A 12,715-nucleotide genomic window follows, 5' to 3' on the forward strand; every position below is an offset into this window, starting at 1 on the left:
CAAATTGGGGAAAAGCTGGGAATAGAATACAGGAATCTTGACTCCAAGTCCCCTGCTCTTTAGTCTATTCTGCCTGCTACATTATAACATAATTCAGTTGTCTCTCTCCAGGTCCTGGAAGTTCTGAAACACAATGTATATTGTAACTACCAAATATTATTACAGTAACAGACATGCTGCAAGACTCAAAAGTCAGTATTCCATGATTCTTTTTCAGCATTACTTCTTACTAGTGTTGTTGATTAATTGCAGTTAACTCATGCGATTAACTCAAAAAAATTAAATGCGACTAAAAAAATTAATCGCATTGTTAAACAATAGAATACCAATTGAAATTTATTAATATTTTCAGATGTTTTTCTACATTTTCAAATAAATATATTGATTTCTATTACAGTTCAATACAAAGTGTACAGTGTTCACTTTATATTATTTTTTATTACAAATATTCACACTGTAAAAATGATAAAGAAATAGTATTTTTCAGTTCACCTCATACAAGTACTGTAGTGCAATCTCTTTATTGTGAAAGTGTAACTTACAAATGTAGATTTTTTTTTGTTACATAACTGCACTCAAAACCAAAACAGTGTAAAACTTTAGAGCCTACAAGTCTACTCAGTCCTACTTCTTGTTCAGCCAATTGCTAAGACAAACAAATTTGTTTACATTTATGGGAGATACTGCTGACTGTTTCTTATTTACAGTGTTACCTGAAAGTGAGAACAGGCATTTGCATGGTACTTTCGTAGCCACATACCAGATGTGCTAAACATTCATATGCCCCTTCAAGCTTCGGCCACCATTCCAGAGGACATGCTTCCATGCTGATGATGCTGTGACGAAGTGGGACTGTTGTTAATGTTTCCTCTGAATAGTGTGGAGGTGCCTCAGCTTCCCCTATGCAGTTCTTAAGTATTTAGGTGGTGGAGTAAGGGTGTATGATCATTGCAGAACCCTAGAGGGCAGGTGTGTGCAGGGGTCTGGACACAGAGAATGGCCAACACCCTGTTTCCTAGCAACTGATGGCCTGGGCCCTCCCCCCCCCCCGCAAGGTGAGAGCTAAAGAGTTGGAGAACAAAGGAATCAGGTGACCTCCTGGCCCGGGAAAAGGGAAAGCCCAGAGGAGGAGGGGCTGGAGGAAGCTTCAGTTTGGGGCTGGCTGGGACATGGAGTGAAGTGCAGACGTGGTTGTCTGGCTCACTGCCCCCCAAAATGGACCCAGCTGAGGGGTCCTGTTCTCTGCACCTGCAAGCTCTGTTTTAGACCATGGTTCCTGTTGTCTAATAAACCTCTGTTTTACTGGCTGGCTGAGAGTCACGTCTGACTGCGGAGTTGGGGTGCAGGACCCTCTGGCTTCCCCAAGACCCTGCCTGGGCGGACTCGCTGGGGGAAGCACACGGAGGGGCAGAGGATGCTGAATGCTCCGAGGTCAGACCCAGGAAGGTGGAAGCTGTGTGAGCTTTGTGTCCTGAAGACAGACTGCTCACAGAAAGGAGACTTCCCCAGAGTCCTGACTGGCTTCATGGGGAGCAGTTCCAGAGCATAGCCCAGGGACTCCATGACAGATGCTCATTAAAAAAATAATATGTTCATTAAATTTGTGACTGAACTCCTTGGGGAAGAATTGTATGTCTCCTGTTCTTTTTTACTCATTTCATGTTATAGCAGTATTGGATGATGACCCAGCACATGTTCATTTTAAGAACACTTTCACAGCAGATTTGACAAAACGCAAAGAAGGTACCAGTGTGAGATTTCTAAGGATAGATATAGCATTCAACCCAAGGTTTAATAATCTGAAGTGCCTTCCAAAATCTGAGCAGGACAAGGTATGGAGAATACTTTCAGGTGTCTTAAAAGAGCAACACTCCGACATGGAAACTACAGAACCTGAACCACCAAAAAAGAAAATCAACCTTCTGCTGGTGGCATCTGACTCAGATGATGTAAATGAACATGCGTCGGTACGCTCTGCTTTGGATCGTTATCGAGCAGAATCCGTCATCAGCATGGATGCATGTATTCTGGAATGGTGGCTGAAACATGAAGGAACATATGAATCTTTAGCGCACCTGGCACATAAATATCGTGCAATGCCAGCTACAACAGTGCCATGTGAATGCCTGTTCTTAATTTCAGATGACACTGTAAACAAGACACGGGCAGTATTATCTCCTGCAAACTGTAACCAGACTTGTTTGTCTGAGTGATTGGCTGAAGTAGGACTGAGTGGACTTGTAGGTTCTAAAGTTTTACATTGTTTTATTTTTGAATGAAGTTATTTTTTGTACATAATTCTACATTTGTAAGTTCAACTTTCATTATAAAGAGCACTACAATACTTGTATTAGATGAATTTAAATATACTATTTCTTTTGTTTTTTACAGGGCAAATACTTGATATCAAAAATAAATATAAAGTGAGCACTGTACACTTTGTATTTTGTGTTGTAATTGAAATCAATGTATTCGAAAAAGTAGAAAACATCCAAATATATTTAAATAAATGGTATTCTATTATTGTTTAACGGTGTGATTAATCTTTTTTAATCGCTTGACAACCCTACTTCTTACCCATAGCCATGGAGGTTCTCTTGGACTCCTCTTACTGGGGAAACTGTTGGGGGGAAAGGCCCACTTTCTTCTGTGACTGGACAAAAGACTGTGCTGCATGCAATAAAACTCAGTGACCCAGCCACTCAAGACCACCAAGCTTGATTACTACTATCCATATCTAGAAATGAAATCACATGACCTGAAAAAACTCCAGTTGGTAAGAAATGCAGCAACTTGTGTGCACAACAACATAGGACACCATGAAAACATCTCCATTCTGCACTGACTCTCCATTGAATTCAGAATCTGGATCAAGGTCTCCATTGTGATATTCAAAGCCCTCTACAGGATTGGTCACAACATGACAGACTGCCCCACCTTTCATGACCATGCATTCCCACAACAGAAATAATCAAAACTAAGACAATTAAGCTGCCAACTATTGGGGAAGGCTTGTGAATGCAAAAGACAGAATTCTCAAAAAAACTGGACCCAAACTACGGAACTCACTCTGGCAAGAGAGAAGAATGACTACAGCTGACTTGGACTTGCAGGGCTCAGGCTGCAGGGCTATAAAAGTGCTGTGTAGACATTACATCTACTGCAGGGAAACGGGCTCTGGGACCTCCCCATTCACAGGGTCCCAGGACTCAGGCCCCAGCCCAAGCCCAAACCATTTAAACCACAATTTTGCAGCCCTGCGAGTGTAAGTCAGCTGACCTGGTGCAACCGTGGGTGTTTAATTGCTGTGTAGACATACCCACTCTGTTCAGAACCTGTTTGTTCAACTTCAATTTCATCATGCAGACACAAAAACAACCACTTACACACAAGCAAACGTCCTTACAAACAATGCAAAGTATTTCTTCTAGAGGCTGGGAAGGAACTGAAGGGGAATTTGTTACTATTATTTCTATTTTAAATAGCTAGGAGAGGCTCAGCTTCTATGGGCCATTTAAGTATCTAAATAGAAGGAAAAGTTTTCATGGTATTATTCCAAAGATTACATATAAATGGGGTGGGGTGGGGGGCGGAGGACTACATTAAAAGAAAGATAACATTGCACAGTTAAGCATTCAAAAGTTAGGAAAAGCCAGACTTAAGATTGCCTCTGTAACCTCAGTCTATCCTCTTTGTACATATGTATTATGCCACAGTCTTTAATTACATGATCACATACTATTTGTCTCACAAAATGCCTGCCTCATTCAGTGCACATGATGGATAGTGCTCACTGAATGAATTCTTTTCATCCTCATTTAATGTGTGGCCCCAGACCTTATTTACTGCACTATTAGTCAAACTATACTTTGAATACAGAATTATTAATTTCCTCGTGGGCTTTGCTATAGCACTCATCACTGAGTGCTTCACAGTGTATCTCCACCCCACTGCTGTCAGGTCCAGGTAGGTATTATAATTGCCATTCTACAGATCGGGAACTGAGGTTCAGAGAATTTAAGGACAAAAGGTATCCATTCATTTTGGGTGCTCAATTTGAGACACCCAGAGCCTGGTACATCAATCACAATACTTAGCATTTTTATAGCACTTTATATGTTCAAAGTGCAGCTCCCATTGACTTCAGCTGCAAGTGCTTACCACATATGCAAATGAGACCCCAGGATCTCAAGTTGGGCACCTAGAAAATGAAGGACACATAATTAGTGACCACCTGCAAAAAGTCTTAATTTAATTACATAGGAACTCTGTGGCAAAGACAAGAATAGAATCCAATGACTAAACCATAAGACCATCCTTTCCTCTTCCTGCAGTCCACTGCCTCATTCACTATACACCTTCCAACTTCTGTAACAAATGTGGCAGGGGTGCCATAGACAACAATCTCATTCACTACACAACCCTGGTCCATTCCCAGAGGAGGCTCAGCTTGTGCATTGAATGATGGAGGGATCCTGTGGAAAAAACAACATGACCCTGTAATTAAAGACTGTACCATGATTGTGACAAAGCTCTGTCCTTGTCTCTGTGGGTCCCGCGTTTCCTGGCGGATTTAGCTAGCCTCAGAGGCTCACTGTGACCCTCCATGTAACCCTTCTCTCTCTAGAGACAAGAGTCACAGTCTACTGAGCCATTTTCACCCTAAGCCAGCGAGGGAGGTGACAAGAAGCTATCATCCCTTGCACAATCTCTGTTGTCTCCCAGTCTCAGTGATTAATTGGGGGGGGGGGGCAAAAGGGGGAGCCCGGGCCCGCCCTCTACTCCGGGCTCCAGCCCAGGGACCCTAATAGTATCAGCTATGGTAACTGACCTTTTAGAAACATGACACGTACAATTCCCTGGGCTACTTCCCCACAGCAGCACCCACTTCCTCAAGCTCCACTTCACCCTTACCTCAGGGCCTCCTTCCTTGTGCCTGATATGGTGTGTACTGCTCAGTCTCTCCAACAGCACAACTTCCTCCCACGGCTCCTTACATCCGCCCCCACCTGACTAACTGGGAGGCTTTTAACTAGTTTCAGCCAGCCCCTGATTAGCTTCAGGTGTCCCAATCAACCTACCGTTCTCCCTGCCTTCTGGAAAGTTCTTAATTGGCCACAGGTGTCTTAACTGACCTGGAGCAGCTGTCATTTCACTTATCCTGGTACCAGGGATTTGTTTAGCCTGGAGCTAATGTATCTATTTCCCACTACTTTTCTATAGCCATCTGGCCTTGCCCCGTCACATATCCCCACCCCTCTGCTCAACACCATAGAGTTGGGCAACTTGGGACGCCGGGCAGTATGCTCGTGATAGACCATCAGCGTTGCCATGGTGGCATCCAGCCCTGTGCCATATGCGGAATTGGAACGGTTGGAGGGATAAGAACCACCTGGTGACCCTTCCATTCTCTTCCTTATTCCACTGCATCCACTGGAGGGGTGCATGGTCTGTCACAAGAGTAAATCGCTGGCCTAGGAGGTAATAACACAGTGTCTCCATAGCCCATTTGACAGCAAGGCATTCTCTCTCGACTACTGCGTATTTCTGTTCTCTCGGGAGAAGCTTTCTGCTTAGGTAGAGGATCGGGTGTTCCTCTTCTCCCACCATTTGCAACAGAACCGCCCCCAACCCTACCTCAGAAGCATCTGTTTGTAAAATAAATTCCTTGCTAAAGTCCGGGGCTATGAGTACGAGGTCATTACAGAGAGCCGTCCGAAGGTCTGTGAATGCCCCCTCTGCTGCTTTGGTCCACTTTACCATGTCTGGACTTCGGGCCTTCACCAGGTCAGTTGGGGACTTGCCCTAGGGGCGAAGTGGGGAATAAAATGTCGGTGGTAGCCTACCACACCTAGGAACACTCAGACCTGATTCTTTCAGGTCGGCCAGGGCCAGTTTTGAATTGCCTCTAGCTTATTCGTTTGGGGCTTCACTATGCCCCTTCCCACAATATATCCCAGGTACCTAGCCTCTGCTAGCCCTATGGAGCATTTAGCAGGATTAGCAGTGAGGCCAGCCAGCCTTAAGGTGCGCAGTACTGCCTCAACTTTCTCCAAGTGAGTTCCCCAGTCTGGCATATGGATGATGACATCGTCTAGGTATGCAGCTGCATAACCAGTATGAGGGCACAGCAGCTTATCCATGAGGCGCTGGAATGTGGCCAGGGCCCATGTAACCCAAAAGGGAGGACGGTATACTGGAATAGCCTGTCCGGGGTGGAGAACGCTGTCTTTTCTTTAGCTTCTTTGGTCAGAGGAATCTGCCAGTACCCTTTTGTCAGATCCAGTGTAGTCAAGAATCAGGCACTACCCAGTCGGCCAACCAGTTCGTCGATGCGTGGTATGGGGTATGCATCAAACTGGGATATTTCATTCAGGGGGCGAAAGTCGTTACAGAATCTCATGGTACCGTCAGGTTTAGGCACTAGAACAATTGGACTGGACCACTGACTGTAAGATTCTTCAATAACCCCTAATTCTAACATTTTCTTTACTTCGGCCTTGATTTCTTCTCTTTTGGCTGCTGGGATTCGGTAGGGTCTCAATGTTACCTTGGTTCTGGGGATCGTGCGGATATGGTGATAGGTCTCAGTCATCCGCCCTGGTATTGTAGAGAACACATCTCGGTTGCGATTAATCATGTCGGCTGCCTTGATCTTTTGGATCGGCATCAAGTCGGATGATATCCTCACTTGCTCGTGTAAGTTATGCTCCAGGAGAAGGGTCTCCTGCATGACTAAGCATGCCTCTCGATCGTACCAAGGTTTTAGAAGATTGATGTGGTAAATTTGCTCTGGTTACTGGCGGCCTGGCTGCCGCATCTTATAGTTCACCTCTCCCATGGCTTTGATTACTTTGTAGGGTCCCTGCCACTGGGCCAACAGTTTACTTTCTGCTGTGAGCACCAGTATCATCACCCGATCCCCTGGTTGGAACAGTCAAAGCTTTACTTGGTGGTTATAATGGGTTCGTTGGGTCTCCTGTGCTCTCTCCAAGTGTTCCTGTACAATGGGCGTAACTCGGGCTATGCGATCTCTCATCTACAGTACATGCTCAACTATGTTCCTTCCAGGATTTGGCTCCTCTTCCCAGGCTTCTCTGGCTACATCCAATATGCCCCAGGGGTGGTGCCCATATAGTAGTTCAAATGGAGAGAAACCTGTGGAGGCTTGCGGAATCTCCCGGATGGCGAACATGAGGTAAGGCAATAGGGTATCCCAATCTTTCCCATCCCGGCTCACCACTTTCCTGATCATGGCCTTGAGGGTCCTATTGAACCTTTCCACAAGGCCATCTGTTTGCGGGTGGTATACAGAGGTCCGTAGGGCTTGTACATGGAGCAATGAACAGAGATCTTTCATCAACTTGGACACGTAACGTGTCCTTTGATCAGTCAATATCTCCTTGGGTAGCCCAACTCGGGCAAAGATCTGTACTTAGCTCCTTAGCTATTGTCTTGGAAGCTGTGTTGTGTAGGGGAACAGCTTCTGGGTATCAGGTTGCATAGTCCAGTACAACAAGCACATGTTGGTAGCCCCGAGCTGTCTTCACGCCCTACCAGATCCATGGCTATCCGTTCGAAAGGAACCTCTATTATTGGAAGAGGTATCAAAGGAGCCCGCAAGTGCGGGCGAGGTCTATGTAACTGACACTCCGGACAAGAGGCGCAGTATCGCCGGACATCTTCATGTACTCCTGGACAGAAGAACCTCCGCAAGATCCATGCCTGGGTTTTCTCTACCCCTAGGCGTCCTCCAAATAGGTGACTGTGGACAAGACTCAATACGGCTTTTTGATGTTTTCGTGGCACCAGAAGTTGTATCTCTTGCTCCTGCATTTGCACCATGCGGAACAGGAGATCTTTCTTCACTATAAAGTAAGGTCCGGGACTCCGGACCTTCCCATCCATGGGTATCTCATCGATCTCAGCCACCTCTTTCCTGGCGTTATCATATCTGGGGTCCTCTGCCTAGTCCCACCCAAAAGTCTCTCTCCCAGGACTAACCTGCCCAAGCTCCCAGAGGCCAGCTTCTGCTTCTTCCAACGGCTCGCCACCGTCATGGCTGGGGCCAGCCTCTGGCTCACCTTCTGTGGTGGAAGTTTCTCGGTTGGCTGCTCACATCCATCTGCCTACTCGGGAGGTCTTCTGGCCCTGGGTCAGGATCCGGGTTCCCAAGGCCTTCACAACTTTCCTCTCTTTTTTTTGTCTTCCGGGTCTTTTTGGGGGCTGAGAACAGATCCTGAGAAATCTCAGTGAACACAGGGGGTTGACATTCCCCCGGTGATGAGTCGCTGTCCTCCAGCCTCCCCGGAGGAAGTAAATTGTCAAACCCTGGATAGTCCCTCCCAATGACTACAGGATATGGGAGTTTAGGAACTACGCCCACAGTCACCTCAATGGGGTTCCCCTGAACCTCTATCTCCACCGGAATGGTGGGGTAACGGCTCACAGCCCCATGCATGCACATCACTGCTACACGTTTGGTTTGTAGCAGCTGACTACTTTTTACCAGCTTACCCGATATGAGGGTGATAGCACTCCCAGAATCCACAAGCGCTGTAGTCTCTGCTCCATTTATCCTCACTGGCCTGGTGTAATTATGCGGGGCTAATGCGACCCCCACGAGGTGGATAAGGGAGCATGGGACCTCCCAATCCCTCAAGTTACATTGCATAGGCTCCTTGGTGCTGGGACTCTGTGCTGCTATGTGTCCCTATCCCCACATGCATAACATCTATAATTGCTTTTAATCACTACCCTATCCCGCGGGTTAGGGGGTTTAGTCCCGGGGTTCCCCCTACTCAAGACAGTCCCTTCCTTCTGGGGTCCCAGCTGGTTTTCGGCCCCCCCACTTCTTCCACCTAGGACTCACCGGGGTTTGGCTGCCCAACCTTCCAGGGTTGGGATCGGGTACTTGCTTCGAAAGGGGCCTTCCTTGGGTAGTCAGGTCAGTTCCCTGGCTGTCATCCGTCTTTCTACCAGCAAGATCATCTTGTCGTACGTGGACAGATCGTTCTGGCCTATCCATTTGTGGAGATCTGGTGGCAGTCCCTGCACGTAATGGTCCATGACCAGGGTCTCCAAAATCTCCTCCGGGCTGTACACCTCGGGCTGTAACCACTTCCACATGAGGTGTATGAGGTCGAATAGTTGGCTCGGGGGTTTGTTCTCCTGGTATTTCCACTCACGTAACCTCTGGGCCCTTACTGCTGCCATCATCCCTGATCATGCTAGGATCTCTGCCTTCAGACGGGTATAGTCAGTGGCATCTGTGGCAAGCAAGTCAAAGTAGGCCTTCTGGGCCTCTCCACACAAGAAAGGGGAGAGAATGCTGGCCCACTGCTTCTGGGGCCACGCCTCACGCTGAGCAGTCCTTTCCAATGAGAAGAGATATGCCTCTACATCATCTCCTGACGTCATCTTTGGCAGACAAGTGTCCCTCAAGGTTCGTGTCCCGTCGGACCCCCAGGCCTGGGTGGTGAGGATCTTCAGCTGGTCCACCACCTCTCTCAAGAGGGCACGATCTTGGGTCGCCTGGCTCATCAATAATTGGTTTTCTGCAGTAGCCGCATAGACTCCTGTTGCGCCATTGCCTGAACCCAGGTGGCCTCCTGCTGGGCTGCTGTGTGGCTTGTACCAGAGCTCTTACCACTTCCTCCATTGTGGTACAAAGCAAACATACAAACCAAAACAAAACCAAAAATCCAAAACCCCAGTGCACTTTTTTTTTAAACCTCTTTCTTCCGCCACGCTGTGAACGAAATCCCACCCTTAACACCAGTTGTGACAAAGCTCTGTCCTTGTCTCCATAGGTCCCGCATCCCCTGGCGGATTTTGCTAGCCTCAGAGGCTCACTGTGACCCTCCAAGTAATCCTTCTCTCTCTAGAGACAAGGGTCACAGTCTACTGAGCCATTTTCATCCCAAGCCAGCGAGGGAGGTGACAAGACGCTATCTTCCCTTGCACAGCCTCTGTTGTCTCCCAGTCTCAGTGATTAAACGGGGGGTGGGGGGCAAAAGGGGGAGCCTGGACCCACCCTCTACTCCGGGCTCCAGCCCAGGGACCCTAATAGTATCAGCTATGGTAACTGACCTTTTAGAAACATGACACGTACAATTCCCTGGGCTACTTCCCCACAGCAGCACCCACTCCCTCAAGCTCCACTTCACCCTTACCTCAGGGCCTCCTTCCTTGTGCCTGATATGGTGTGTACTGCTCAGTCTCTCCAACAGCACAACTTCCTCCCACAGCTCCTTACATCCGCCCCCACCTGACTAACTGGGAGGCTTTTAACTAGTTTCAGCCAGCCCCTGATTGGCTTCAGGTGTCCCAATCAACCTAGCATTCTCCTTGCCTTCTGGAAAGTTCTTAATTGGCCACAGGTGTCTTAACTGACCTGGAGCAGCTGTCATTTCACTTATCCTGGTACCAGGGATTTGTTTAGCCTGGAGCTAATATATCTATTTCCCACTACTTTTCTATAGCCATCTGGCCTTGCCCCGTCACATAATTAAACTCCTGTGTGTGTATGCATTAAGATTTGCATGAGCAACGTTAATTCTGATATTTCCTATTAGAGGGTGTGACTTTGCTACCTTAATATTTTTCAATTAATTTTAATATAATTTCTTAGTTTAACACTGCAAACTTAAAAACCATGAGAAACCATACTGACCCCTCAAATGCATCATGAGCAAGGTTGGAACCTTTAGATCCACAGCACAGACCCTTTATGACTTGAGCAATAAGAGTTTATGCTCTGTGTGAACCAACAATAGGAGACAGGTTTCAGAGGAACAGCCGTGTTAGTCTGTATTCGCAAAAAGAAAAGGAGTACTTGTGGCACCTTAGAGACTAACCAATTTATTTGAGCATGAGCTCAAATAGGAGAGTGATACACACCCTTAGCAAATAGCTGTGAAACCTACTAGCAAACAGTTGAGACTCAAAAATCCTGGACTCTACCCCAAGTTCTAGAAAGGAGGCCTCTCTAATAATGATAGACCTTTATTGCTCAACTCCCAAAGTTACACCGTGACCCATTCCGAGCTATTATCCATGAGGGATAAGTAGTAGCCAAAACAGTGCTCCAGTCAGCCCTCGATGCAGCCAACACAGCAGACTCCATTGTGGTGGTTATGCGACAAGTGTTTTGGTTACACCTATTTGGCCTCCCTAAGGAAGTGCAGATGACAGTTGAAGACCTTCCGTTTGAAGGCACCAAATTGTTCCCTAAAAAGACTGATGCATCCTTCTATATCCTTAAAGATTCCAGGGCCACTCTCCGCTAATTAGGAATCTATACTCCTGGCTCATGGTTAATGGCTTGAGTACCAGCAGCGCAGGGCAAGGCTGAACGCCCAAGATGGGAATGGTTGACAGCTGCAGCAGTGGCACAATATCTTATGGAAAAGAAGTCCCCTGCTAAGGCACAAAGAATGAAAGGAGGAAGTGGAAAGTGGAGTAAATATAGAATTCCCAATATCTTGCAAAATTTAATTATAGCTCAGTAGAAAACTTGTAGGCTATTTTCTGGAGTTGTTTGGGCACATGACCAGTTGGAAATTAAGTAGTGTACCTGGCAACCCTGAGACAAAGAGGAAATTCATTCTACTGAAATAAATGTGTAGTGTGGAAGCCAAAATGCTGCTAACCTATAAGGCCCTGTTAGAGGCCCTATGCTTTGCTTATGTTTTACAGATAAATCTGTTCTTGCCACAGAACCACAACTAGGGGATGAGCCAGCAGGTTGTGAAGTTACTCAAATTATAATATGATGGGCATCCTTGTTGGGGGAGCAGACCACCATCACAGCACATACTGGAAGTACTAATTCAACCTGGATGACATATTTGCAAACTAAATCGGGTACCCTAGCTACCCCTAGGGGAAAGGTAATAAAAGCAAAAATAAGATGTAGGAAATGGCAGTATTGGCCACATACAGGAATAATGGAACACAGACCCCTTAAATGGACTCTCCCATGTCCAGGAAGAGATCAATATGTAAAAGGAACCTGGCTTGGTAGGAAATATTTAATTTCATTGGACTCATAAGGTCATTTAGGACAAAACAAGAGGGTCAGATACGGTGTGAAGTTACCCAGATTGTAGCTATAGCCTTTCAACCAGATTGATATTTTTACACACACAGGTGGAACCGAGTCTGTGTGGATGCTTGAGTGACAAGAACTTAAGGGAATGCTGATTACTTCTCCTGGTCAAACTATGTAGGCACAGTGGAGGTTTAAGGTGAGTAATTGACATGTTTCAGATCCAACTGAAAGGGGTCCCCCACAATGGGCTTTCATATGGTCACAAAGAACACAGTATGAAGCAAATCAATTAAAATGGCAATGCAATGAAAAATTTGCAGGGGTGAATGTAATTTATGAGATTTATATTTACACTAAAGGATCTGAACTTGAAGTATCAATTTGAAATATTGAGAGACAGTGTGAGGCTGAGAAACATAATGAAGACCCCCATGGTTAATAAGGAGAAAAAAGTGATTGTTACAAATCACACAAATACAAAACCCTAATTATAACCCCCATAGAAATAGAACCTAATATAAAAGGTAAAACGGAACCATAACCAGCAGAGGTTGACCATGGGAGTGATATTCTGATTATCTGGCCAATATCTCTGAGGTAATCACCCCAGTGATGCCTAATGAAGATGACCCGAGTGATGCCTCAGGTATCTAATGAAGA

At 46.2% G+C, this 12,715-nt stretch overlaps 1 protein-coding gene across 6 annotated transcripts in view; it reads right to left on the reverse strand.

Annotated features, from left to right (window-relative positions):
- ING4 (inhibitor of growth family member 4) overlaps window positions 1–12,715 on the reverse strand; it is a 41,524-nt gene that overhangs the window by 7,697 nt on the left and 21,112 nt on the right. For 2 of the 6 annotated variants that reach the window (XM_075119662.1, XM_075119661.1), the window contains exons 1-2: window positions 8,873–9,043; window positions 4,162–4,201 (exon numbers count right to left, since the gene is read on the reverse strand). The exons of 2 other annotated variants lie outside the window; for them this stretch is intronic. In XM_075119662.1, the coding sequence (XP_074975763.1) occupies window positions 4,162–4,201; window positions 8,873–9,028 (196 nt within the window). In that variant the 5' untranslated portion in view covers window positions 9,029–9,043. Of the gene's footprint in view, window positions 1–4,161; window positions 4,202–8,872; window positions 9,044–12,715 lie in introns of those variants that run through there. 2 more of the 6 variants (XM_048820584.2, XM_048820566.2) reach the window with 1 other exon arrangement.

The sequence above is a fragment of the Caretta caretta genome, chromosome 1 (genome assembly GCF_965140235.1).
Source record: "Caretta caretta isolate rCarCar2 chromosome 1, rCarCar1.hap1, whole genome shotgun sequence".
NCBI lineage: Eukaryota > Metazoa > Chordata > Testudines > Cheloniidae > Caretta > Caretta caretta.